This window comes from Sus scrofa, chromosome 14, assembly GCF_054392235.1.
Source record: "Sus scrofa isolate SSC_HxYL_T2T_F1_AM1 chromosome 14, Sscrofa_HxYL_maternal_Yorkshire_Landrace_v2.0, whole genome shotgun sequence".
NCBI classification, from domain to species: Eukaryota; Metazoa; Chordata; class Mammalia; order Artiodactyla; family Suidae; genus Sus; species Sus scrofa.
In genome coordinates this window covers 65057385-65084400 of record NC_139396.1, presented here as the reverse complement: position 1 = coordinate 65084400, position 27016 = coordinate 65057385, and the positions used below count along the sequence as shown (strand labels likewise).

General features: G+C 47.0%; 1 protein-coding gene across 1 annotated transcript in view; it reads right to left on the bottom strand.

The window, feature by feature from the left end:
* SEZ6L (seizure related 6 homolog like) overlaps window positions 1-23476 on the bottom strand; it is a 205430-nt gene extending 181954 nt beyond the window's left edge. Inside the window, exons 1-2 of the mRNA XM_013983000.3 lie at window positions 23468-23476; window positions 16560-17040 (exon numbers count right to left, since the gene is read on the bottom strand). Of these exons, the coding sequence (XP_013838454.3) occupies window positions 16560-17040; window positions 23468-23476 (490 nt within the window). The remainder of the gene's footprint in view (window positions 1-16559; window positions 17041-23467) is intronic.
* Between the last annotated feature and the right edge of the window lie 3540 nt (window positions 23477-27016).

Below are 27016 nucleotides of genomic sequence, written 5' to 3'. Positions count from 1 at the left end.
AAGCCTTACAAAGCACCAGGCCAGGTTTGAGAGGCAAGTCTGTGGATTGGTTGGAGGTTTGAAACATAGCTGAAAGGTCAAGGGCTGGGACTCCTGGGACCTCTGAGTAGGCTCAGAGCATAGGCCTTCCTTCCATTGTGCTTGGAGAGACTGTAAAAGGAGGCATGGGCTGGGCTCAATGGAATTCAAATGGGAGGCAGGAGACAGGAGAACCTGTGTTGTAGTAGAGGATAGGTTAAATTCCCTCAAGTCCTGTCTGCAAGGGCTTCCTAAATAACCCCCCTCCACTTCATCAACAGCTTTCCAGACCAGATGGGGCCACTCCCTGGCATCCAGTGGCTCCTAAGCACAAGAGAAAAAAACAAAAACCCAGTACCTCCCACCAGCCCTTCCTGCCCTGTAGGATCTGGCCCAACCACCTCTTCACGCCACTGCACCCGCTTTCTTCTCTGTTCTCAATGCTCTGGCCACGATGGCTTTTTGTTAGTTCTTTCAATGCTCCAAACTCCGGGGACTCGCCCTGGCCAAGCCCAGGGTTGAATCCCAGGTGCCAACACATCTCTGGCTCAGTGTGTCCCTGCAAGTGCAGGAGCAGGAGAGAGGGCTGATGGCAGTGACGACTCATGTCAGGGAGGCTGGCCCAGTGCTTGGCAAACCTGGGCCAGGTGCACAGGGAGCTGGGGCAATCAACCACATACTCCACGGGGCATGTTTATTCAGCTCATTAAAGGAGTTAGCTAGAGTTCCAGGAAGAGAGGAGCAGGAGGCTGGGACCACCCCTGGGGAGGGGACAGAGTGAGGAGACCCCCACCTCCACCCATATACCACAGAGAGGCAACAGATTCTCTTGAAGTCACTCAGACACAAATACAAACCTTGGGTCTGGGCCTTTCTAGAGCTGGGTGACCTTGAGCAAGTCACTGACCCTCTCTAAGCCTCAGTGGCTACTGCTGTAAAATGGGGATAAAAGTCTCAAACCCACTCTGATGGGGCTTAAATTAGATAACAGGAGTAAAGGGCTCGGTGTGGGCCTGGCATATAAATGGTAAGCATAGTTATCACGAACAAAGGGATCATAAAAGGTCATGATTTAGGGGTCAAAGAGCCTAGGCACACATCACTGATGCATCTGAAATCTCCAGATACAGTGGGTAGAGCTTCTGAGGCAGGAGGCAGGGGTGTAGCCCAAGGCTTTGTGTCTTTGGAAGCTCCCCATGGGATTAGCAGATGCAAACTATTATATGCAGGATGGATAAACAACAAGGTCCTAGTGTATAGCACAGGCAACTATATTTAATATCCTGGGATAAACCATAATGGAAAATATAAAAAAGAATGTAGCTATATATACACATATGTGTGTGTGTGTGTGTGTGTGTGTGTATATGTGTAACTGAATCACTTTGCTGTAAAGAAATTATCACAACATTGTAAATCAACTCTACTTCAATAAAATTTTTAAAAAAGAAAAAGAAATCTCCCCATGGGATTTTTTTTTTTTTTTGCTATTTCTTTGGGCCGCTCCCGCGGCATATGGAGGTTCCCAGGCTAGGGGTCGAATTGGAGCTGTAGCCCCTGGCCTATGCCAGAACCACAGCAACGAGGGATCCGAGCCACGTCTGCAACCCACACCACAGCTCACGGCAACACCGGATCGCCAACCCACTGAGCAAGGGCAGGGACCGAGCCCGCAACCTCATGGTTCCTAGTCGGATTCGTTAACCACTGCGCCACGACGGGAACTCCTCCCCATGGGATTTTTAACTCCATTCTGGAAACTACTGATTCAGGCCAGGCCATTAAATTTAGAGATAGAAAAATGGAGGCCCAGAGAGGGACAGTGATGGGCCCAAGATATCTCTCTCTCTCACACACACACACACCAGGAAGAGCGCCTGAATGTGGATCTCTGACTCCTGGTTGGGTGGTCTTTCTGATAATCCATGCCAAGGAATTATGTTAGGTCAGACCAGGGTGTTGCTCTGGCTAAGCCCCCATGGGCAGGGTAAGGGATCCCCACTCAGTTCAGTTCAGGGGTTATAAATGCTCCCAGGGTCCCTGGCTCACTTTTAAAGTGTACAGCACCCTGGGAGCATATCTGAGGTTCTTTGGAAACTCTTTATCTCATTTATTATCACACCCAGACAAGCTTTTCTCTCCTGCTGCAGGGCTGGGCCATCATTTTCACCCATTATGCAAATGTTGAGTGATGGCTGCAGCCCACCCAGCATAGGGACAGTTAATGAATATTCAGTGGGTAAATGAATGTATAATTGTGCCGAATCAGTGAATAAATGAAAGATCACAGAGAGTAAGTTCCTTGAGGGCTGGTGGCACTGTTGGTTTTTGTTTCAGGACCTGGAGGAAAGCCTGCACAGTAGACACTCATTAAAGTTTGCTGTTTGAGGCAGAATCAGTAAATATCTCGCACCCTAGTGGGAAAGACAGCTGCATAAACAGAAACCAAGAATAGTACAGGCTTGGAGTTCCCACGTGGCTCAGTGGGTTAAGAATTTAACATAGCAGCCATGAGGATGCAGGTTCAATCCCTGGCTTCACTCAGTAGGTTAAGCATCCAGCATTGCTGCAAGCTTTCGGTGTAGGTCACAGATGTGGCTTGCATCTGGCATTGCTGTGGCTGTGGCATAGGCCAGCAGCTGCAGCAGCTCTGATTCGACCCCTAGCCTAGGGGGGCTAGGCCACAGATGCAGCCATAAAAAGAAAAAAAAAAAGAAGAAGAATACAGGCTTACTATAGCAGCAGTGCCAGCCTGAGCCCTGGGGGCTGGCAGAGGGAGGGGAGAAAGGGGAGGCATCAGAGAAGGGACTGCAGAAGTGGGTACAGGGTATTGGTGGAGAGTGGGGAGGGCGGGAGCCAATGAAGACAGTCTAACTCAAGTTAATTCTGGGCCTTGCTCCAATCACAGAAAAGAGGCCAGAGAAGTAGAAAAGCAAGTTATAAACAAACACGAATAGTAAGGGGCCATGGTGTGAAAATTCCAAGTCTATTCGCCCAAACAGAGGCTTGTTCTACAAAGCAAGGGGCCAGTCCTCTTCCAAAACGTCAATGTCAGGAAAAACCAAGGCCAAGGAACCATTCCTCATCTGAAAAATAGGACTAATTTTCAATATTACTAGCCCCTCAAAGTTGTTTGTGACCATCTAATACAATAATGGTTACCTTCTGCCACCTACATACAAATAAATGACTCTTTTTATTACTGCTTGGAATAAAACTACTCCAGGGCCTGAAAGAAGTAATTTGTTTTTGGCCAAACCTCATTAACTCATTGTCCAAGTTTATGCTTTATGGAAATAATGGGCATATAATTTATGTCTATACATCTACAGAATTCCCTGAAATTCAGGGTGTATTTTCCTACATGCAGAACAGAACCCAGCACCAAGGTATCTTTGCCATAAGGGAAGATAGTAACACCGCTCTCAGCAGATGCTGTGGGAGCCCTTCTGTCTGGGTCTATGAAGCCCAGGATGGTTACTGAAGGTTCTCTTAAAGTGGCCCACTTCTATGGCCCATTAAAGGGCATCAACTTTTTTTTTTTTTCCTAGAAATAAGAGTGGGTGCAATGCATTTTAGAGTCATACCTTAGAAGGGTTAGCTGTTAAGTTTCTGGAGGGCAAGGATAGGTTTTACTCATCTCTGTATCTCCAATACACACCAAGTACCTGGTACAGAGTAGAAGGTGTTGAAGGAAGAGAAAGCAGGTCTTGAATGAATGAATGAATACATGAATCCAAACCCACCACTGTTTAGCCATCTGAGCCTCAGCTTCCTTATCTATAACCAAATGGCTGTAAGGGTCACCTTGGAAGTTCTGCTAATAATTAAGCAAAATCCAATGAATGTCGGCACAGGAGAGATTTCAGGCCATTATAGGAGTTTATTTCCTTCTCAGTCTTTCCAGAGGCCTACTTTCTTTGGAAACAGGGAAGGGAGAGACAGACAGATAAGAAGCAGACCTTGCCAGCTGGAAGCCCTGGCAGCAAAAGGGTTCACATAGGATCAGGCTATGCCCAAGTGGTTCTCAGCTGGGGTTTTGTTTATCTGAGATGAACTCTACTCATAAAACACTGGCCACTGGGCCATGGCTTCACCCACCTGGATCCCTCCATCCTGCTTAGAACCTCAATTTCAATGTATTTTATTTTTTAAGTTTTTTAAAGCATGGTTGATTTACAACGTTGTGCCAATTGCTGCTGTAAGGCAAAGTGACCCAGACATACATATATATACACATTCCTTTTTTAATATTATCTTCCATCATGGTCTATCCCAAGAGATGGGATAGAGTCCCTATGCTATACAGCAGGACCTCATTGCTTATCATTCTAAATGCAATAGTTTGCATCTACTAACCCCAAACTCCCCATCCATCTCATTCCCACCCCACCCCTTTTGACAACCACAAGTCTATTCTCCATGTCTGTGAGTCTGTTTCTGTTCTGTAAATAGGTTCATTTGTGCCATATTTTAGATTCCACATATCATATGGTATCTGTCCTTTCTCTTTCTGACTTACTTCACTTGGTATGAGAATCTCTAGTTGCATCCACGTTGCTACAAATGGCATTATTTCAGAACCTCAATTTTATTACACAAGATAATAAAATATCTTATAAATAAAGTAGTTGCTGTAAAGTCAATACACCCCTGTGAATTCCTACAGAACGTTTTATCTGTGGGGTTCATGCAACTGTGAATTCTGTTCCCACTGGTGATGAGGTGTCGAGTCCCTCTTTCTCCAGGGAGACTCCCCTGGGGAGGTCATTCATTCATTCGTTCATAGCTGCATCTAGACTGAGTACCTAATTTGTGCTGGGGGCACTGTGCTAAGCTCTTGATGGAAAATTCTTTATTTCAATTAAATGAAAAAGGTACAGTTATTTTCTCTGCTCATCCCTTTTCCACAAAGCACAGACAGCCTGCCAAGGTTATGAAGCCAGAAAGTGATGAAGCTGGGTTTCAGACTCTGGCCTCTGTGACCCCAAACTCCAAGCTCTTGGCCACTGTCCCACACTCAATGAGCACCTGCTGACTGCCTGATGTGCCATGCTCTGGGCCAGATGTTGGTGACACAGACTGAAGGAGTCCTTAGTCTGTGAAGAAGACAACCATGCGTCAGCACGCATGCTGACAATACGCATCTCATGCACACTAATTAAGAATGATTACACTTCAGTATTCCTTCAACCAACAACTCTGCATTTATGGAGCTTCTGTTTTCTGTCCTGCTGAGAGGTGGGGACTGATAGAGAAACACAATATAGTCCCTGCCATGGAGGACCTCCTCATCCAGAAGGGGAGAAAAGCTTTCCAAAGCTTGCATCTGTGGGGAGTGATTAATGATGATGCTCATCTATTTGTTCATGCAGCCCATAACTGGACATCTGGTATGTGCTAGGACGAGTTTAGGTCCTGAGCTCGAAATCACTCCATGTGGGTACCCAGGGTACCCATCCTTCTGACTTTTCCGTGTCATCAACTATAGGTCTAGACACGTGTAATTAATTAATGATGATGACATATTTTATTATATATTATGTAGATATGTCTCTATAATATTGAGACCCTACTATGTGTACCAACCACTATTCTACAAGTTCTGCAGGATTAACTCATGGCTCATCACTACAATGCTATGATATGGGTCCATCCATCTGCCATGCTCATTTCACAGCTGAGGAAATTGAGGCTTAGAAAGGTTAAATAACTTGCCTAAACTTACACACTGGATTAACAAGAGAGCTCTGAGGCTTTCTTTAAAAACAACTGCAACAAAATGTTGTTTCTAACCCCAATGCAAGTAAAAATATGCAAATTAGCCCCAGCACATCCTTTTTTATTCATGCCATAAATTAGGCAAATTTCCCTTCCAAAGCCCTGTAAAATGAGGCCTGATTCCACATATTTTGCATTAATTTCCAAGGTGGCTGGCCCCAAATTAGCTTTACAACTCAGTAAACCTGCTTTAAAAAGGGGCACCAGAGGTAGAGGCCTGAACAGAAATCTTTAGGGAATGAGAAGTGGAAGGAGTCCTGGCCCTTTCCCTATGCAAATCGCCTTATAGTTTAGTGGTGAACTTCCCATATCCAGGGCTGCCACATACAGTTGCACAGGCTGTGCACTGTATAACTTCAGGGAGTCCTTTCACATACACTGCAGTATGAATAGCCCCTTCTGCATGTGTGCAGGGAAGTGGGTATGCATTGCATTCTTACAATCCATTCTGTGGAGGGAGGCAGAGGAAGCAGTATATTCTCATTTTGCAAGAGAAACTGAAGCTTGAGTTGATGACATGACTCCCTCCAGTATCACACAGCACGTAAACAGCAGAGTTGGGATCCACATTCAGGCCGATCTTAGTCGTAGCCCAGGGATGAGTTTACCACTCTCAGAAAGTTCACTCTGAATACATTCTTTTAAACACCTCCTCTCTGTTTCCATATTATTAAAGCTTTGGAGAGATCACAACCTTACATAATTAAAACCATGCAGAGACCCACATGTTTGAAAAGCTCATCCTGTTTTCCCACTGGCCTCCACTGCTGCTTTTAAAAGCATCTGTGTCATTCTAGAAGAACTTTTCATAAGGATGGGGAGGGCTCTCAGAACCCTACCTTGAAGCTTCTCTTCACTTTCCACCATAGCCTGAATTTCAAAGAGAATGGATCACCTTGAGATGCCTAAATACACCCGTTAATGAGGTTTATACTGGTCTCATAAACTTCTGCCCCAAACTGTTTTTTCCTAAGGTTACCCAAATGTATTTTCTATGCCCTCCCCCAAATCTGAGGCATTCATGGCTGAAGAATGCACATCTTTCTCCCCCCTTCCCTTCTTTCCTTCCTTCCCTCACTCATCCACTCAACAAAACAGCTGAGAATAGAGAAGAGTCGACCCCTAGCCCCAAGGGTCTCATGAGGGAGGGAGACGAATCAACACACTTAGAACACATTGTGATTCTCCCCAGCTCTCCTGGATGTGTTTATCAGCGAGGCCACAGACTGATGAATATGGATGTACTGGCCAAAGAGTTCCAGAGCCACATCCTCGCAATTAGAAGGGTTGAAGAAGCAACTATCAAGGCCAGCAGAGCAAGTGTGTAAAATGTCATTAGCAGTGATTACTCAACCCAAAGTATAGATCTGAATGGCCCCATCTTATGCCCCGTGCATGCTTATCACACCAGCCACAGAAGATTGGATCAAACACAGACAGCCAACCTATCATCTGAGCAGGACGAGCCATATTCCTCTTAGGAACATGAACCAGAAAACATGAAGAGGCTGAGTGCTAGGAGGTGTGTCTGGATGGCCATATCTAGAGCAGTACTGTCTAAGAGATCTTTCTGTTGTGACGGAAACAGTCTCTTTCCATGCCATCCAGTAGGGCAGCCACTAGCCACACATGGCAACTGAGTACTTGGAATGTGGCTAGTGGGACTGAGGCACTCAAATTCTAATTTGATTCAATGTTAATTAATTCAAGTCTAAAATTCAATAGGTATATGTGACTAGTAGCTACCACAGGAGGCAGTACACCTGCAGAGTTTGAGCTGGAGAAGCCACAATAGACCACGTGTAAGTGGAGGGGGCAAGGGAAACATAGGATGAGTGAGCAGAAGGGGGCAGGCAGTGGAGAGGGAGCCAGAGGCAAGAAATGCAGAGAGAGAAGCAGATGTCATGAAAGAGAAATGGAGGGAGTAGCCAGTCCCTCGAACACCTTTGGCCCAATATTGGAGGGATCTTTTAAGCAAGCCTTCTTATTCTTGAGCTATCCTGAGCAGGTCCTTGTGCTGCATATCCCAAAGAAATCATGGCTCCTCTATGGGAAGCCAGCACGGATCTGGGAACTGAAGAATCAGCTCAGAGTAACAGCAACAGCAATCACATTGTCATTGTCATCATCATCATCCCCCTGCCCCCCAATCATCTCAGGGTGATATGACTTGTCTAAGATCACACAGGTTGGCACTGATACCTCTCTGATTTGAGTCTATATTCTTTATTATGCCACACTGCCTTGCCCAGTGGGGCTCCTGATCCTGGGCCAATGCTTCATTTAGGCATCCTGAACTCATGAATTTATGATGCTAAGCTTTGGTACATGCTGGGAACTGATGAGGCCAGACAAGGAAATAGTCACACAGTGGCTCACACCCATCCTTCTTTTCTCTATAACTTGTCCCCTCCAGACCCCATGTATCAGACTGTATCCAACCACCTCGCTCTTACCTCCAGCCCCTGGCTCAGCCCTGGTAACCTACTTGCCCTGACCACATCATCTATGTCTCACACGACCCTTCCCTGGCTCTCTACCCCCCAACCCCTGCTGGGTTTCTCGATCATCCACTCTCTACAACCCACGATGAGAGCAAGGAAGCCTGGGAGGTGACACCTGGCCTGGGACCTGCACCTCCCTGAACCTCCATGGTTTACTCTTGCTTGCCTGACTCGAGCCATCTGCTTGGATGGCACCAGTCCCAGGTGCAAGCTGGTCCACTGGTGCCTCGGAGATTCAGGTGCCAAGTCAGCAGAGGAGGGAGCTATGGCTTGATTTCAGCTTCTGCCGAAGCTCCTTTTATCCAGCCACATAATATAAATATCCAATTGGGGTCATGTATGCCATTGGTTTAATAGAGACCCATGCCCTTAAGGCTTTCATTGTCACCTCTCTTTGGGTCCAAGAACATGCACTTGAGGAGGGCTGGGATTCTATTGCTCTTAAAAGAGGGGAGAAGTCATTTTAGAATGGGAGAAGATAGCAGTCAGGGTTCAGGCCCAGGTTCTGCCCCTCCCTTGCAGTGGGACCTTGGGAAAGTCAGTCCCTTCTTATCTTTGAATCTCTTTCCTCAATAAAATGAAAACATCAGGGAGAGGACTGAGGCAGATCGGAGAACTTCTACAATCTGATGAATATTACAGACCTAGGAAGGGGACCTTGGTAACTTTCTTGCAGAGCATCTCTACACCAAGCCCCCCCAACCCCACCCCTCCACCGAAATACTATGATCCCTGGGAAGTGGGCAAAGAATGGACCATCACCACCAAGCAGGGCTCAGTGCCAGCTCAGAGTGACAAAGCAGCTTGTCCAAGGTCACGCATCTAACAAAAAGCAACAGATTTAAACTCAGGTTGTTCTGACTCTAAAGCCTGGGTTTTTAAATTCACGTTGCTATTCTTGCCCAGTTTTCAGTTGGGCATTTTGCTCTTTTTGCAGCTGCCAGAGACCCAAGAAAAGGCAGATTCTACAACAACCAGTGTTGTGTCCAGAAAGTTCCTAATTTGAAATGAGCTAAGCCACAGCGTAAATAACTGCAATGGATATTCCCTTTGGAAAGAAAGATGCCTTGAGCAAGCACTCACTGAATGGTCCGTCTTGTGGTTCTGGGTCTGCACAAAGGTGGTTTTTTTCTCTTTACAAAACTTCTCTCCTTTCTCACTTTATAATTTCTCTTTCTCCTTTTCCTTTTTGTACAATTCTTCAGTGATTTCACATCTATCATCTCATTGATTTTCCTCTTGGCAATCCTATGAGGAGGATGCTATGATTGGTCCCATTTTTTTCAGATAAGGAACCAACACTCATAGAGGCTGCCTAAGACCACACAGATGTAGGAGAGAAAGTTGGGAATTAAATTCCGACCCCAGGACTCTACCACCTCATCACTGAGATTATGATGAAAGGTAATTTAACAGAGTAAGTGCACTTACGCTGGGTTAGAGTCAGGGTGAGAGGGTATGGATGAGTAAGATTCAGCTTAGGTTTTTGAAAAGTTCATTGTCTAGTTGGAGGGAGGCATTAGAGTGCACAAGTTACCCATAATAGGGGAATAGAACATGTTGAGGGGAGAAGCAGAAGATCAGTCATAACTGGTATAAAGATAAAAGAGGAAGGAGCAAGTCTTATAGAAAAATCCAACTAGGGACTGGGTTTTGAAGGATGAATAGAAGTTCATGAGGTTGCTATATTATTGCTAATAATAGCAACTTTTTATTAAGTGTTTGCTATGGGCTACACTATCTATACACACTGACTATTCTTAACAATCTTACAAGGGAGACATAATCCTCCCATTTTATATATCAGGCCAGAATAGGCTCAGAACGCTAAAGCAAAGAGCTCAAGATCATACTGCTAAACCAGCCAGCTGAGAATTTAATTTGGTCCTCTCTGAACTCCTTCAGCTTTACAACCTCTTAGGATGACAGTCCAGGTTGAAGGATCAGCATAAATAAGGCAGGAAGGATGCCTCACCCAGATGCCATCAGCATGGGTTTGGAAGGTTGGGAACTGTTTCTCCTCCTTGTGATCTGCCTTGAGAACTTGGCATTTGCCACTGGGTGAGGAAACACCTCCCCTTCCAGAGGTCAATCACACTGCCTTGAATTCTGGGTTTGCATCTGCTCTTCACCCGGCCTTTGCTATGTGATAATTATATTCTTGTACCCTAGCATCCAGAACAAACCTGAGCTTTGGAATCCAACAGTCTTAGGTTTGAATCCTGACTCCATCATTCATGGCCATGGCACCTATGCTTTTCCAAGCCTCAGTCTCCTAACATCTAGTGAGTGACATCATCTGATAGGGTTGAGTGAAAATCAAATGAGTGAATAGAGAGTACTCTGGGGACAGCCCTCTGGTGCAGAGTAGCCTTCACTTAATAGCAAAGAGCCGTGTAACATTTTGTCATTCTGACAACAAGACCACACAGAAACACATGGGAATGTTTGGGGTCTTCAGCCTTCTGAGCCAGCACTAACCTCCCTGAAGCTTGATATTCTGGCAGACATAGAGCATCTTGTGTCTCATCCCAGCCCTGGGAGGACAGCTTTGTGTATGGGGTAGTGGTTATTGTGATCCATTTTACAGATGGAAAAACTGAGGCTCATGGCTAGGAGATGGTGGAGCTTAGGTACTGAACTTGGGGGCTTACAGAAGTCAATCTTCTATACTGTGAATTCTCCATGAATGGTCAAGTGGTCTGGGAACATGAGAAATTACAAACGAAGAGCCACACTCTCAAAACCAACCAGTGAACTTGCTGTAATCGCTCACCCTCTTCCATGAGGTCTCCTTTCCCTGCCTGGAAAGAATAACTCCTATGCTTTTTTCTTTTTTCTTTTTTGAGAGCTATTAAGAGCTTGAGAAAATCCTAGTTGATTTTGGTTTCTGTCTTGTCAGTCTTTGGAATTGGGTGAGCTAGAGTTTGGACCTGCCTGGCCTGGTTACATGGTAATAATGAAGGCACCTTCTGCACACATTTCATTTGGAAATACAGCAGGACCCAGCTTGGAAGGCACTATGCCCAGCGGTCAAGTTCACAAATTCAACAGCCAGACTACCTGGATTCCAGGCCTACCTCTGAAACTTCCTGACAACTGTGAGCCTCCTGAATTGATAACAGCTTCACTAAGCCTTGGTTTCCTCATCCATAAAATGGAGAGAAATTGTGAAGACTAAATAAAATAACCCATGTGAAGGCTGGACCTATATTAAGTACTCATTAGAGATAGTGATTATGAATCAATTGCCTACTCATTAATTGGAGCCTATTTTACTTTATGATTCACTTCAATTTGACCAGTTTTACTTGGGTGCTTATGAGATGCCAGGAATGCTCGTCGGCACACCTGACAAATATTTACTGGCCCCGCTCTTGTGTCCATAGAATCTACACCTGAGCTTGGGGAAAGGTAGAAGTAAGAGACAGTAGTGGGGCGTGGTGTTAAAGGATTCTGGCTCAGGCTTGGGTTTGACGCCTGCCTGCAACCACTTCTTGGCTTTGTGACTTTTGATGTACTGCTTAACCTCTCTGTACTTCTACTTCACAGATGATGAAAGAAAGACAATAACTACAAATATCTCCTGGGGCTGCTGTGAGAGTGCGCTGAACAAATCTATATAAACCACTTACCACGAAGCTTGGAATGAAATCAACACTCAACAAATGCTATTTTCATCATGAAAACACAGTGCCAGCCATGATATAGTAAATTATATCTCATGGGCCCACTGACCTCATCCCCATTCATCTTCTTTTTACCCTCCCCTAAAAGCAGCCCTGTTCCCTTCCCCCAACTCCACCTTCACCACCACCAAAGGGTTTCTTCCGAGGAACCACAGTAACCCAAGGATTATACAAATAGGCAAATCCTGTAAAGCAGTATTTACCCAGGGCTCTGAGCTGCCTGTCACCTGTGCTCCGCATCTGGGCCTGGCTGTCTTTGCAGAGGATTCCACCGGTGTCACCACAACCTCTAGTGGACAACAGTGAACACCGCGGCTGACAAGCCTTTGTTCCAGCTCTCATCTCCTTGGCCCCGCTAAGTCCAGGGGACCGCAAAGAAGAAGGGCGGGTCCCAGGATTTTTCTATCTTTCTCACGTGTGAGTTTGCGTGTGTACATGCGTGCCCGCATTCCCCGCCCACTCGCTCCTGTTTTCCCAATTCCACAGGTGTGTGATGTCCTCCAAAAGTGAGGCCTTCTTCAGGATCTTGACTGCCCCATCTTGGAACTCTCCCCTGTGGCTGCTGGTACCTGTCACATTCCTTGAGGACCAGCTCAGGCGCTACCAACTTAGGGAAGCCTTCATTGACTATCTCTGGCCAGAATTAAACACACCCACCTATGAGATCCTCACACCCTGATCTCTCCCTCCCAAAGCACGGATCACACAGTGTGGATGTGGGTGATTTATCTGCAGATCTTTCTCGCAAATCTGCCATTACTGGGATAGGGGCCTCATCATATTATTCTGGGTCTCCAGCACCCAACACGGGGGCCCATTGCATGCATAGAAAGTGCTCGGTAAATGCTAAATGAATGAATGAAAAGATAACTGTCTTTCAGGAGACTCTCTTCTTAGGTCTTCCTTCTAACCACTAGTCTGCCATCCTCTGTCTCCAGTACAATGAACTCTGCCTCCAGGTGGTAATATTGAGGTTCCAAGAGATACAGTATGAGAGTTGGAAAAGAAAGAGTCTGTGCCAGACGATGAAAATGTTTCACCTGGGGCCTATTCGTCACCCTACCTCCAATCCTTCTGCTTTGGCCCAAATTATCTGGATATATTTATGCCAACATTTCCTTCACACCAACTTCAAGGATCTACCTTCCAGGCACTGCCTAGTAGGAGCAATTTGCTCTTGGAAAGTAGGGAAGAAAAGGGAGTAAACCTGAGTATCTATTATGTGCCAGATGCTTTACGAATGTTTTGCAATCACTGCAACCATCCTTCCAGGCTGAGACCATTAATCCACACCCCACCCCCATTCCAGAGGTGGTGAAACGGAGGCTCAGAAAAGATCGTCCTGCCGAAGGTCACACATTCATAAACAATGGCGCTGGACCTGACCCAGGTCAGACTCCAAAGTCACATACTTCTTTTCTGGAACCCTATAAATATAGTTCCAGTGCCTGGCTAGTCAGACTCCTCAGAAAAGCCTTGCCATGGCCTCTTTGGTGTTTTTCAATTTGGGTCTATGTAGGAAACCTCAAATTGGTATAAAAAGGGCAGTTGGAATCTATTTTAGCGACTTTCTTGGCGTATTCTTGCTCCCTCTTTTCACCTTTCCCTCCCTCTTTTTCATGGCATATGTCAAACATCATCAAATAACTTCTCACTTAGAAATAGGAGAGCTCTGTTCTGCTGACCTTTGGCATTGCACGCACTTGGTGGTTCCAAAGGTCAGGACTCAGCTCTTCTGCCCACAATCACCAACTGTAGCTTTGAGCGCCCCTAGTGGATGTCTGCACCAATGGCATGTTGCAGAAATTGAGGACCACGTAAGAGGGAGGACCAGTAGTACTTTGAGCCTTTTGGAATAGCTTTTTGAATATCAGGAATGAATGCATAAGCGTGACTAGAAAACAAGCCATTTTGATCAGGAAATACCCTTCTGCCTTGTAAGAGGGAGGAAAAGAATAGAACATTATTTTCCGAATGTCCACCTGAGCCACGTGAAGGCAAGAATCCATCGGACTTCAATAAGGTGGCCCTTGCAGGGGCGACTAAAACGCCACAGACAAAAAAATGCCAGTCCATAATGAAAACAGTCTCTAAGTGAGTCTAACAACAATACATTAGAGACTGGAAGAGGTGGCAAATTTGAGTCTTATTAAGCAACATTGAGTTTATTAATTCAAAGAAAAAGAAAAGAAATTACACACGGGCTCTGCAGTCTTAGCACGTAGCTACAATTATTCCCCACGTGCACATCTTAGACAATAAGAAGCCTCTTCAAAAACAAGTTATACTTTATACGTATTCATGCCTTACAGCAAAATGGTCCAGAGAATCACGTGACCCGCATAAGAATTTAGCAACAAGTTTCTTTCAAGTACTGTATTTACAAATCTCCTCACTGTACCGCAAACGGACCGGCTTGCAACAATGAATTAGATGAAGGGTTCTCCAACTGACATTAGTGGGAAGTTGGGCTCCACATTAAAAACAGAATGTATTGCGGAATGGTTTCCAAAAGCTCATTGGCTACCTTCACTCCCTTCTTATGACTCTTGAATCTCAGAGTCAGAACCACACCGTTATTAATGAGGCTTCTCAAGTAGTACATCGGTTGACTTTAATTTCGTGGTGACCTGAAGTTAATTAAAAATATATGCTGGCTAGCTAAAGAGTTCAGCAGTTGGAAAAATAGCATGTGTTAAAAATTAAAACACGCACACATGTTTTGTGTTTGAAGCCAGGGAAGGAAGCAGGATATGAAATCCTTGTCTTGGATGACAATTCAATATTTGCCATTAAGACATTTTTCCTAGAGGGTGGTATACTGGAGAGTGCAAATCTCAGAGGTAGAATCACTTTAGAAAAGCCAGCAAACCACTGGGTAGATTCAGCTTCTTTTTGTATGTTTTAGTCACAACACATTCAAAAGGGGGCTGAGGGAGGGAGATCTGGACTCTGTTCAAGGCCACCAAGCCATTGTTGGAATAGACAGCTAATTAAGAAAGGGCATGCTGTGGTGGAAACAATTTATTTAAGTCAGTTCTTTACCCCCAATCTTTCCCAGAGAAATTATCCAGACCTGGTGTAAATTGTGAATATTACTGCCTCATAAAAGGGTGGGGGGTCTTTAATGATATGGTTTGTTAAACAAAAGGTGATGAATTATTTCCTTCTCTCTTCACTCCAGGCTCCACATTTAAAGGGAAGGGGGTGGGGGAATCAAATGCCTGAAGAGGGCACTCCAGGTGGTGGGGAAGAGTTGAAGGGATGGGCACCCAAAACCAGGGCCCACGAGCGCTGTCCGAGGCCTTTGGTGCTGAAAGCAGGTATGGATGAGGGTCCAGAACTCTCCAGGGAGAAGGGGTACTGCTTGCACCTACTTTGAGCTCAAGATGGTCCAAATCAGAGACAGGGCTCCAGATGGATAGAGTGTGAGCCCTCCAGCTTATTTTCAGCCTGGGCAAACCCTGCAACTGCCTGCTTTATCCCATGTGAGAAGCGACTTACTGGGAACTCGAGCTGTACCTTTTCAAAAGGAGAGGTCAGGTGGTCCACCCACGCTTCCCTCCACTCTTGGGTCTTCTAGGGGCCTGATCAAACCCTCGAACCTCTTGGGGTTAGCTTTGGATGAGTTAACACCTCTCTCTATCTCAACCCCCCACCCACCTACCCACACGCGACAACTTTTCCTGGGGGACCTCAGCGGGGTGGAGGAGAGAGGGTGCATCTCCAGGTCTGGGAAGAAGGAGTCTCCATCCTCAGCTCAACTTGGGCCCCTCCCCCCTTTACCAAGCCGCGAGCACGTGTGGGGTTAAACTAGCACCCCCACACCCCCATCTCCCCATCCCCCCCCCCCGGCAAAATTCATAACAGTGTTAGAGACACCAGGCAGTCAAAGGAAGAAAAAAGCGGGGTGTCCGCTCAGGTTGCCGCCTGTGACCTCACATCGCCTCTCCCTCCCCCGCTAAGTTCTGAGAACCCTGAGCCCCCTCCAACGGCCTCCAGGCGAAAGCCACACCCAAGTTTAGCTTCCAAACACTTGGCTGGGATTGTCCGGGGACCAGGTCCCTCCGAGCAGCCTGAGGCAAAAAAAAGGCTAGGGACTGGGAGGGCGCGGCGCTGTGACGACCCCCAGACGCACTGTTTTGAGTCTAGTCCATAGTTGCAGGGCGGGTCAGCTGCCCCCCTTCTCGTCCTCTCCCCGAAAGGTTGAGAATTATCTGGCACCCAGCCCCGGGTGCGGTTGCAGAGAGCTCCGGGAATCTGGGATTTGGAGGCAACCCCACTCCAAGGAGAGTCTCTGGGGCTGCAAAGGGGAGTCAGCCCCAGAGCCGGGAAGGCAGAAAGGAAGCCCGCAGCCGAGGCGAGAAAGAGCCCGAGTCCTTCAGACACATCCCCGCCTCCACACTCCCATCAGCCCGGGCCAAGGGGACAAGGTTCCTAGTCCTGAATTTGGGCAGCCGCCCCCGGCAGACCTTGACTTAGTCCTCCGGGTCAGCCAGGACCCCCAGCCGCCCCGCACTCGTGGCAACTTTGCCCCCTCTTCCGCCCCGCCCCTCCGGGCGCTTACCTCCTGCTGGAGCTGCCGCGGGGCTTCCCAGGAGCAGAGCGAGGAACAGCGCGATCCCGCCGAGTCCCGCGGCGGGCGGCCGGGCCGCGGGCATCGCGGCTGCGGGGGGCGCGGAGCCGCGGGCTGCGGGGCGGGCGGACGGCACGGGAGCCGGGGATGGAGGGAGGCAGCAAGCGAGGAAGGGCAGGTGGGAGCCAGGGAGGGGGCCGTGGGCCGGGGCAGCCGCTGGAGCTCCCTGGGCGGACGTGCGCTCAGCCCGGCGAACGCTCTGGCCGTGCTGCGCCGGGCGCGGGCGGCGAGTGAGGAGGAGCCGGCGAGCGAGCGAGCGAGCGTGGAACGAGCGGGAGGAGGGAGGGGGCTGGGGCCGAGTCTTTGCCGAGCAAGTGCGGGGAGGAAGGGAGGGGGCGGGCGGGCAGCGAGCGAGAGGGGCCGGCCGCGCCCCAGGTGCCAGCCTCCTCCTCTGGCTGCCGGCCCGTCGGCCCTGCAAAGTTTAACGCCAATTCCCCTTGCGTCCTGTGGGCTGAAGCGTTTCCTCTTGGCGGATGCTCATGGCAGCCCAGCGCTGGCGAGGCTGGAGAGCGTCCTGACCATTTTCCAGACCATGAGATGGAGGCCTCGAAAGGAGCACAGCCCTCAGCCTGCAAGCAGCCTGGGGCTTTCCATTGCTCAGCCTTCCGCGGAGATCCCAGTTTCATCCCTTCTCCGCTGTATTTCAGCCCTCTCTCCGGACAGCCCTCCGTGGTTCCAAAGCGAGTCCTCACAACCCAGAAAGTCTCAAACTCCAGGCATCTGATGAAAGCTGTCGATCTCCCCAGAACAATACAAAATGGCCAAAAAATTGTACGTCCAATACCAGGGGGCTTCCTACACTCTGAAGCCCAACCTGGGACTCTAAATTAAAATGTATCCACGGTCTAAATCTGAGCGCCTTTTCTCACGTTCCCATTGTTAACGGGGCACCAGAGCTAGCCAAGGCTTCCTGTCAGCTCAGCCCTTTAGCCCCGCTGTATTCCTTTCCCCCAGTTGAGCCAGAGTTCAAGGCCTATTCTCTGCTCTTGCCTGGCCCTGATTCTCTGGGCAACTTGTCTTTTCTCCACAAACAGAGGTGGTGAGGGACAATAGATAGGGGAGACAGGCAGACACTTGGGGACAGGCATTGACCAAGCTTGCACCCACTCCTGCAGACTGTGTGGATGACCTTTGCAGACCCAGCCAGCTTCCCAGGCCTCTCACCCCAATTTAGAAGCTCTCCCTCTCCCCACTCCACCTTGCCACACTGTCTACACGTTGCAGCCTGAGCAGAGGGAGCAGATGGAGGGAAGGTTGTAGGCAGCAGTGAGGAGGAATACGTCTTTAGCAGAGTGGAGGAGCTGGGAGTCCCTATAAGGAATGGATGGGGGAGGTGCCTTCTGGTTGGGGGAGGACAGGAAGGGAGAGGGAGCACTCTGGTCTACTAGCCACACCCAAAGCTTCCCTGCCTCTCATTCATTCAATGCTCTTGCGCAGAGTATTTACTGCAGGTCCAGATCTGCATCAGGCTGAGTGACTGAGAGCCCCCAGTAAAACCCAGTGTTTGGCTGTAGGAAGTTTCCATTGCTGGCAGTAAAGCCAATTGGTTTTGATAAAGAGGGAGGCTGAGGTACACAGTGTCCAAGAGCTGAATTCTCCTTTGGGGAAGATGAAGCATCCATGCTTTGCTGGCTGGCGCTGGGAGCTCTGTAAGGGGTGGCCTTGCCTGCTTTGCTCATCACCACCCACACAGGGCCTCTGCAGTGCTAGCATACAGCAGGCGCGCAGTGATACTTGTTGAATGGAAACGTAAATAAGCAAGCAAGATGGAGGGAAAGGGAGAAAGTGAGGGAGAGAAAAACAAAGAGATAGGCCAGCTCCACACCTGGAAGCAAGGAAATTAATGTAAGCATCTACTGTTTGTCAGGTGCTATAATGAGGTAACGATCCTGACAGTGAGGTGTTATTGTCTCCATCTGACAACTAGGTCCCTAAGCCCTAGGGACTCTTACAACCCAGCTGAGGTCACTTGATGGGAATTCGATGCCAGGTCTGAGCCCAGAGTGAGAACCCATTGCATCTCAGTGTGCTCTTTCCCAGGGAGCACAGAGAAAAGTCCTGAGAGAATGAGTCACAGACCCAGGAATCTGAAATCGTGATGGTGGAAATATAAGGGGATTCTCTAGGAGCAATATTCTCTAGGCCTTTTTTTTCTTTTTTTCAAGAAAAAATACCATGATAGGAATAGAAGTCTGCAAGGGACCAGAGCAAGCAGCTTGTAGACAAAAATCTTCCCCCAGTACAGTTTTGATACCCATATCACAGATGAGGAAACTGAGGTTCAGGGAGGCAAAGTGATTGCTCAGTAGCATGTTCTTGGTCTACCTTTTGTCCAGGCTTGTGCTATAACCCCTGGGCACTTCTGGCCTCGATTCTGGTGTCAGAGTGGACTTTCTGCTACCACTGCTGCTGGGGAAAGAATCCCAGATTCTCTGCAAAGCAAATGATGTGTGCTCACAACTCTGTCTACTTTATATGCTGTCACTTGATAAAGCTGCTCTTATACAGCTAGAATGAGTCCAGTGGAGACAAAAGGTTACATTTAGCCTCACCTCTTCCTGCTGGGCAAGAAGCCCACATTCTTTAACCTCTCTGAGCTTTATTTTCCTCTTCTGAGGAGTAGGGATAAAAATAACACCATGTGGAGTAATTGACACAAGTGGATAATAATATCACTGTGACAGGAGGGGATACAACAACACTTATTTTATAGGCTTACAGAGGGCACTCCTTGATCTGATAAACTAGAGCATTTAGCCCAGTGCAAACTGTAAGGAAAACTCTCAGTTTCATTCTCAAATGTTTGGTGTTATGAGCCAGAGAGTATTGGGATAGGAGTCCTGAGTTCTGATCTCTTTTCTGCTGACATGCTGTGTGATCTTGGGTGAGTCACAAGCCTCTCTGGCACTCTGTATCCTTATCTACCCATCTATCTGTCCATCCATGCATTCCTCTATCTTACATCCACCTATCCATCCACTCATCCACCCACACATTCATCCATCTATCTACAAATATTATTTGAGCATCTACTATTTATTGAGTGGCTACTCAGTGCCAAATTCCATGCAAGCTCTCTTGTTCTGTAGAGCTGGTAGTATAGTGAAGTCTGGCAACATGAGTGCCCAAATCCTTTCCAAGATTAATGACCTATGCTAGTGGAAGCAGAACAGCAGAGTGGTTAAAGGTGGGCTTTGAATCCTGACAGATCCGAATGTGAATTATTTCTCTTCTACTAACAGCTGTGTGACCTTGAACAACTGTCTTAACCTCTCTGAAACTGTTTCAATGAAAGGTGCCATTTAAGATTAAATGAGACTATCATTATAAAGCACTTAGGATAATACACATATAGTAAACTCTCCATCCCTCTATCCATTCATTCATTCATCTATTCATTCTTTTGACAAATATTTCTGGAGCACCTTCTATGTGCCAGACCCTGTTCCAGGCACTGGAAATACACAGATGAACAAAACAAAGTCCCTGCTCTCTGGGGCCTGTCTTGTCAGGTGAGAAGAGACAGTAAAGCCTTAATAAGAATTTCAAAAAGCTCTCAGTTCTATGAGGAAGATAAGGCAGGATGAGTTGAGAGTAAAGGAGGCTTGTTCCTTTTGAGTGACAGGGGAGGGATGGCCTCCCAGACTAGGAGATGTTTAGGCAGAGTGAACGATAGACAAAAGGTAAACAGGTGAAGATTTGGGGAGGACCACGTTCTAAATGAAGGACATAGCAAGTGCTAGGCTCTGAGACTGAAAAATGGCTGTTGCATTCAATGGTAGCCATTGTCATCATTTCTGTGATGCCATTTTTTTATTTATGAAAATCATTAATCAGGGGCTTGGTTTTGAGGGCACCAGGAAGACTATACTCAGTAATTACTCTCTCCATCAACATGCCACACAGGAAGTGTCAATTTTATTTTCAGTCTTGCCCCACCCAAACCCAGCATCAATTTCTCCCTCAGGAACATCTGGTATTGGAACAGTCTTTATCACTGGAGGAAAAAAAAGAGAAAAAAATCTTTTGTCTTGGAGTAGAAATGAAATATGAAATGAGATGTCTTGAAAGAGAGGGAAAGATTAAAAAGGAAAAGAAAAAAAAGTCCCAGCAAAGAATCTATTCCAGGAGACAAACCTGCCCTGGATCTTTGAAGGGCAGGCAGAGCATCCAAGCAGCATCTCATCATGGGTTTTCAAGCCGGTTTTCATAAGATGAGCCTTGCGGCCCCATGCAGGAAGCCTGTGGCAATCGTAGCCCTCTTGTCTGATGCTAACAAGGGAATGATCAACTGTGACGCAGCTGCCCCCATGCAATGCGTCCACATTACCTGGAAAGAAGCAATTATGCCTCTTTGGTTTCCCTGGAAATGCTTGCTCTGTCTCTATCACCTGCTCTGGCTCTTGAGAAATGCCCGTTGCACAGCAAAGATTCAACAGTGAGACAATGCTTTTATTTTCGAACTGAAAGTTTACAGAATACAAAGTGAGCCTGCAAGATGGATTTGCATTCCCCAGAGGCTTGTCTGGCAGGACAAAAAAGAAAACCAGTGCACTGTCAGGAATAGGAAGGAGGCTGAAAGGCAGAGGGACAAACATACAGGATCTGATGGGACCCCCTCCCCCAAGTCAAACCCAGTCGGGAGATTTTCCTGGGTTTATGTGTTTGAGTCTCAAAGGTGAGAAAAAAAATCAATTAAAGGCACTGTGTATATTTATATACTCTGTTGGCATTATAAACTGTGATACACATGTTTTTCAGACCATAAAGAATAAATAGCCTATACTGGCATAAGATTATACACCTGTGGGCTGTTCTAAGCTGTCCTTTGAGCACCTGTATCATTTAGAATCATCAGGATTGTCTGTCCTTTGGAGTCAGACATACCCGAGTGTGAATGAGTCAGAACTCCTTCCTAGATGTGCCACTTCTGAACCTGTTTCCTTGTCTGTATGAAGCGAGAGATATTAAGCTTAGGTCCTTGTCTGTATGAAGTGAGGGATATTAAGCTTAGGTCTCTCGTGATGGTAAGAGATGGGATGCATGTTCAGTGCTGAACCAGGTACCCATCCTGTAGTAGGTGATTAATAAGCAGGAGGAACTATGAGGTATTATGCAGATTGTAAGTGAAAAACACAGCCCACAGGCCATAAAAAACTCTTCTCTATTAGGATTTATTAAGTGTATTTAGATATGCCTCAAACCCAAGGGATGTCCATTTGGGGTTAAGGGTGTAGAATCATTAAAACCCCCAGGCCAGTCAATCTAACTCATTTTCCACGTGATTTGCCTTGCTCAGAATTAACCAAGGTGGAACTGCGTTGTTCAACTGGGGAAACATCCCCTTAGCCCTTTACCTTCCTCTCTAATCTCGCCTCTCTCTTCAGTATGGGCTATTGAAGTACTGGGGCTGTGTCAGGTCCCTGCTGAACCGTATCCTGACCTTTTTCCAGCTCCCCAGCCAAAGCCCAGCCTTTGTTCCCCAGGAGGACAGGAGGGTGGGGAGAAGAGAAGACTAATGTCTGAGGACCATCTGAGGCTCAAAGGGTCTGTGTTCTTCCATTACCCCACACTGTTCCCCAGGGGGAAATATCACTTGGCATCAGCAGGAACAGAGGCCAAGGAATTACTCTTTAGAAATCATGGGTGGGCTTGAGTCCAGAAGCCCAAGGGAGAGTGAACGGAAGTCAGAATGCCCTGAGACTGCCCCACTGACTCCTCTGCGATGTCTGTAAGTCCCTTGCCCTCTCTGACCCTTAATCATCCATATGAAAAAGGAAAATAATTAGGAAAAATGATCTCTTAAAGCCCTCCCAGGTCTGAAGGTTGATCATTCTAGGGTAATAGCTTCCATAGCCAAGACACGATGGGTTCTACTGCAGCTATCCTGGAAAGAATAAAAGCTGACTTTTTAAAGCAGCTGCCTGGAGTTTACCATTTGCTATTTCGCTTAATTCTCACAACCACCCTAGGAGGTTGTAGCGTTATAACCCAAACTCCTCCCCTAGCCTAGAGGACCCTCCAGATCTGGCCCCTCTCTGATCTTTTCTTGTGCTCCCCTTTACAAAGCTCCGGCTGCAAACATTCCAAACCCAGACCTCTCATTTTTGGTGCTTGCTGTTCCCCTGCCTGGAAGGCACTTCCTCCTGATAGGTACACAGATGGCTCATGCTCATCCTGTGGTCAAACAGAACCCCATCTCCTCAGAGAGAACTTCCTCAGTTTTAAGTTCTTCTTAGGATTTCTTATCACTCTCTAAAAATCATCTTTCTTATTTCCTTATGCGTTTTAAGGTGTATTATCTGTGTTCTCCCCCTAGATTCTGACTTCTGTGAAAACAAGAACCTTTTCCAGCCCAAAGCACCTTGGAAGTTTTCAGTGAAGTCCTGCCCAACACTGATTGATCGAATAAGTGAATGAATGAATGAATTTCCACTTTGCCGATGAGTAAACAGAGGCTCAGAAGGGTGATGAAATTTGTCAACAGTCACCAATCCGTGACAGAATAGAGACTCAAACCCAGGGCTGTCTGACCTTCGGCTAGAGTTTATAACCACTTGACCACATTTCCTTTCAGTTCTGGGAACAGGTGATGCTTCCCAGCAGTAAGATTCTAAACCAGCGGGAGTTCTCCGCCAGAGACATGATCTAAGTGGCAATGTCTGAATGTCTGTGAGCATCTCAAGTCGTTTCAAGAAAAGGCAATGTTAGCAGCACCATTAAAGCCTGCTGTTCCCCATCCCATCCCTGCCATCCCTACCTATTAAAATAATGGTATGAAAAATAAACAGCCTTTATGGACAATTTTCTACAATGCGTGCATTGTTTGTTTCTCTTACCGTTACCATGGCAGTGATGGTTTCTGGATCACTTCAAGTTCCTACATGATGGAAGGGAATGGAATAAAATTGCTTGGGGAAAAATTGCCAAAGGCATTTTCCTTTTCTGGATGACCCACCTTCCCAGCACTCAACAGCAGCCGCACTCTGAGTACTGTTGCACAGGATAAAAGCTGCCTCTTAACCTGAAGCCTTCTGTGGCTCCCTAGTGCCTGAAATGCAATGGCCCGGGATCCTGGCATGGCTGTAAAGCCTCTACTACCTGGTTTCCTCTCCTGCCCTTTGTCCTCCTGTCACAGAGACCTGCCTGTACGTAATCCCCCTGCTCATTTTGTCCCTTTCCTCTTGATGCTTCACACATTGGCTCATGCTGATCCAGACTCCTGGGCGACCCTTCCTCCTTCTGCATCTCTGCCAGGCCAGTTACTACTCAGTTTTTCAAGTCACAGTTCATGTGGGATCCCTCTTTGCTGCCCATCTCCCAATCTGGGCATGATTTTTTCCTCCCCATTTTCCCCACAGTCCTCTCAAGTATAGTTTGAAATGGTCACCCAGGTACCACCTTAGTGGAGGGTAGGAACCATGCTTGTTCAGTGAGTAACAGAGTGCCAGAAACACAGTAGGTGCTCACTAAATAAATTAATGTTCGTCGAACCAAATTAGAAAAAGAAAAATCAGCTGGTCTGAGAGGCTGCCTAAAGGCACGTTGTCTGAGTGGATCTCATTCCTTGGGAATAAATGTGGGGGTTTTAATTCAACCCCCTGAGATAAAGCCATGCTCCTCAACTTTGGCTGCACCTTAGAACCACCTGGGAGTGTCTAGAAATTCTAATGCCCAGGCTGCATCCCAAGTGCATTACATCAGACTCTCCCTGGGCATCTGTGTTCTTTAAAGCGCCCTAGGTGACCCCAGCGTGCAGCCAGGGTGGGCGCCACTGGGCTTAAGTTTCTGGTTCAGAGTCCCTATCACAGTTCTCTGTGAAGGTTCATGACCAGGATCTCCTAGGGGCTGAGTTCAAGGACCCAGAGCCAGAACTGAGCCAAAATCCACGCAGGGCATGCAGCTAAGTGCATCCCCTCAGAATCTTTCTTTAACCTATACAGTTGGCATTATGAAATTGAGACTCAGATACTTGGGAGATTGCCTATATTTATGTATCCAGGCAATGGCAGAGACAAGATTTGAACCTGGGTCCATTTGAACCCAGGGTCTGAGCATTTCTCAAATGTAGGCAGATTGGGGCAGCAGGGAGGAAATGCAGATGTTAGAAGTACCCCAGCTCTGGCTCTCCAGGACACGCCCACTGCAAAGGAGTTCCTTCTGCCTCAGTGAGGCTCTGGTAGTGCTTTTCCCTTCCTCTCTGTGCCCGCTTTTCTGTTCTCCTACCTCTTCCTCCATCTCTCTCTCCCACTGCGTCTCTCTCTTTCTCTCCCATCCCCAGATCTTTCAGAGCAGTGGCTGGGAGCAGCAGAAAGAGCCAGCAGTTGGGGCTACTCGAGGTCCCTAATTAGAGCACACTGGGAGCTGGGGGTGGTGGTGGTGATTGCAAACCACCCTGTGAGGCCACAGCCTCAGCAGTTTCCAGGGCCACTACTGGGATGCAGCCTCCCCAGGGTGATAGTTTAGGTTTGGAGGATGAGTGCTGGGGCTCCACACACACTCCACACTGACTTAGCATCCAAATGGCTTCTTTGTGCTTGTTTTCCGGCTGATGTTTATTGTATGCTTTTTAAGTGTCAAGTTCTGTCCCCACAACAGCCCTATAAACCAAATCAAGTGCAAAATGGAATTTGGAAACAAGAACAAGAGAACACACAATTCCTTTTTCCAGGTTTTGCTCAAATCTCAATGAAGTCTTCCCTGACCAAAGGGTTTTAAATGGCAACACTTCTTTATCCCAACCCTGACACCACATCCCCCTGTCTTGCTTTATTTTTCCACATAGCAATTCTGAGCATCTGATTACATTATAATTTTTATCGTTTTTGTTATTTACATCTGCCTCCTCCAGCTAAAAAGTCAGTCTCATAAGGTGGAGACTTTCATCTGCTTTTTTCACTCCTGTATCTCCAGCAACTAGATGTGCATGTGATAGGGGCTTTGTCAACACTGGATGGGATTCATTATTATGTATTACCTAGGACTCTTTGATTCTGGGTAAATTCAGACATAAAAAGGCGGGAGAGCTTTGTCAGAAGGAAAGGAGTATCTCACAGACCTGGGAAAGCATGTCTGAAGATAGAACCACAGGAGTTCTAGGGATCTAGGAAGTTGGGACCCTCTCAAGTCCTTTACAAAGGCTGCACTTGGTATGAATCACTACACAGGTTGGGTCATGTGCTCACCTCTTGGACAGAAATGGGTAAAGCCTTCTGAACGACGCCAAGCCTGCATCTGATGAGTGGATCTTAAAACCAAGTATTGATATCAAAATAAAGATGAGTAGAAATTCCATCAAGGGGAAACAGTAGTTGTCCATGATATTTGGCATATCAATCCCACTGGGCACCCCAGTATAGGTAGGAGTGTATGTGGCTATGAATGCCCCATGTACAGACCCTGATGTTTTGAGTTTTCTATGTTTCTTTCTCCCAGCCATCTGAGCTATCTCAATAGTGAGAGACCAGCTGCATAGAGGGGCCTGAGCATTATGGCAAACCTCTGAACTTAGAAATCCCAGTTTCCCTTCGGTTTCCATCCAAAATTGGTTCTGGAATGGCCAGCAGCCAACAAGCCATCAGTCTCAGAATGTCTAATAGCCAAAAAGCCTTTAGTGCATTCAGAGCAAGAGGCACAAACAAAAAATTAGACTTAATGCCATCACTAATCAGTATGATCTAGGTTATGCCGCTATGACAAGGAAGCCTCAGAACTTCAGTTACTAAATGCAACAATGGTTTATTTCTCACTGACAAAAGTCCTATGGGGATTCCATTGCTCTCCAGGACAGATGTCTCCCCTGCAGTGACTGGATGACCTGGGCAACTTCCACCTTGTAGTTTTGTTATCTCTACAAGTGGTTTCCCAGCCACCACCCTTTAGTTCCCTCCAAATGGAAGTGACATATTTCTGCTCACAGTCTATCATCAGAAGGAGTCACCCGGTCTCACTCTAACTGCAAGGGAGGCTGGGAAATGCAGGGGACCACATGGAATATTTGATGAGCTCCACTATCTCCTATATACAGATGGCAGAAACATTTCCCACCAGCTAAGGCCGTGACAGTGGGACATGAGCCTTGCGAGAGGTATCACAGAAAAGCCTCTGTCGGGAGGTTGTGATTTGAAACCTGGAGATTCTTTTTTTTTTTTTTTTTTTTAATGCCACACTTGTGGCATATGGTAGTTCCTGAGCCAGAGATTTACTCTGAGCCACAGCTGGGACCTATGCTGCAGTTTCAGCAACCCCAGATCCTTTAACTCACTTTGCCAGGCTGGGGATTGAACCCATGCCTCCACAGTGACCTAAGCTGCTGCAGCTGGATTCTTAACCCACTGCGTCATAGCGGGAACTCCAAAACCTGGAGAGTTTTGATTTTGTATTCTATA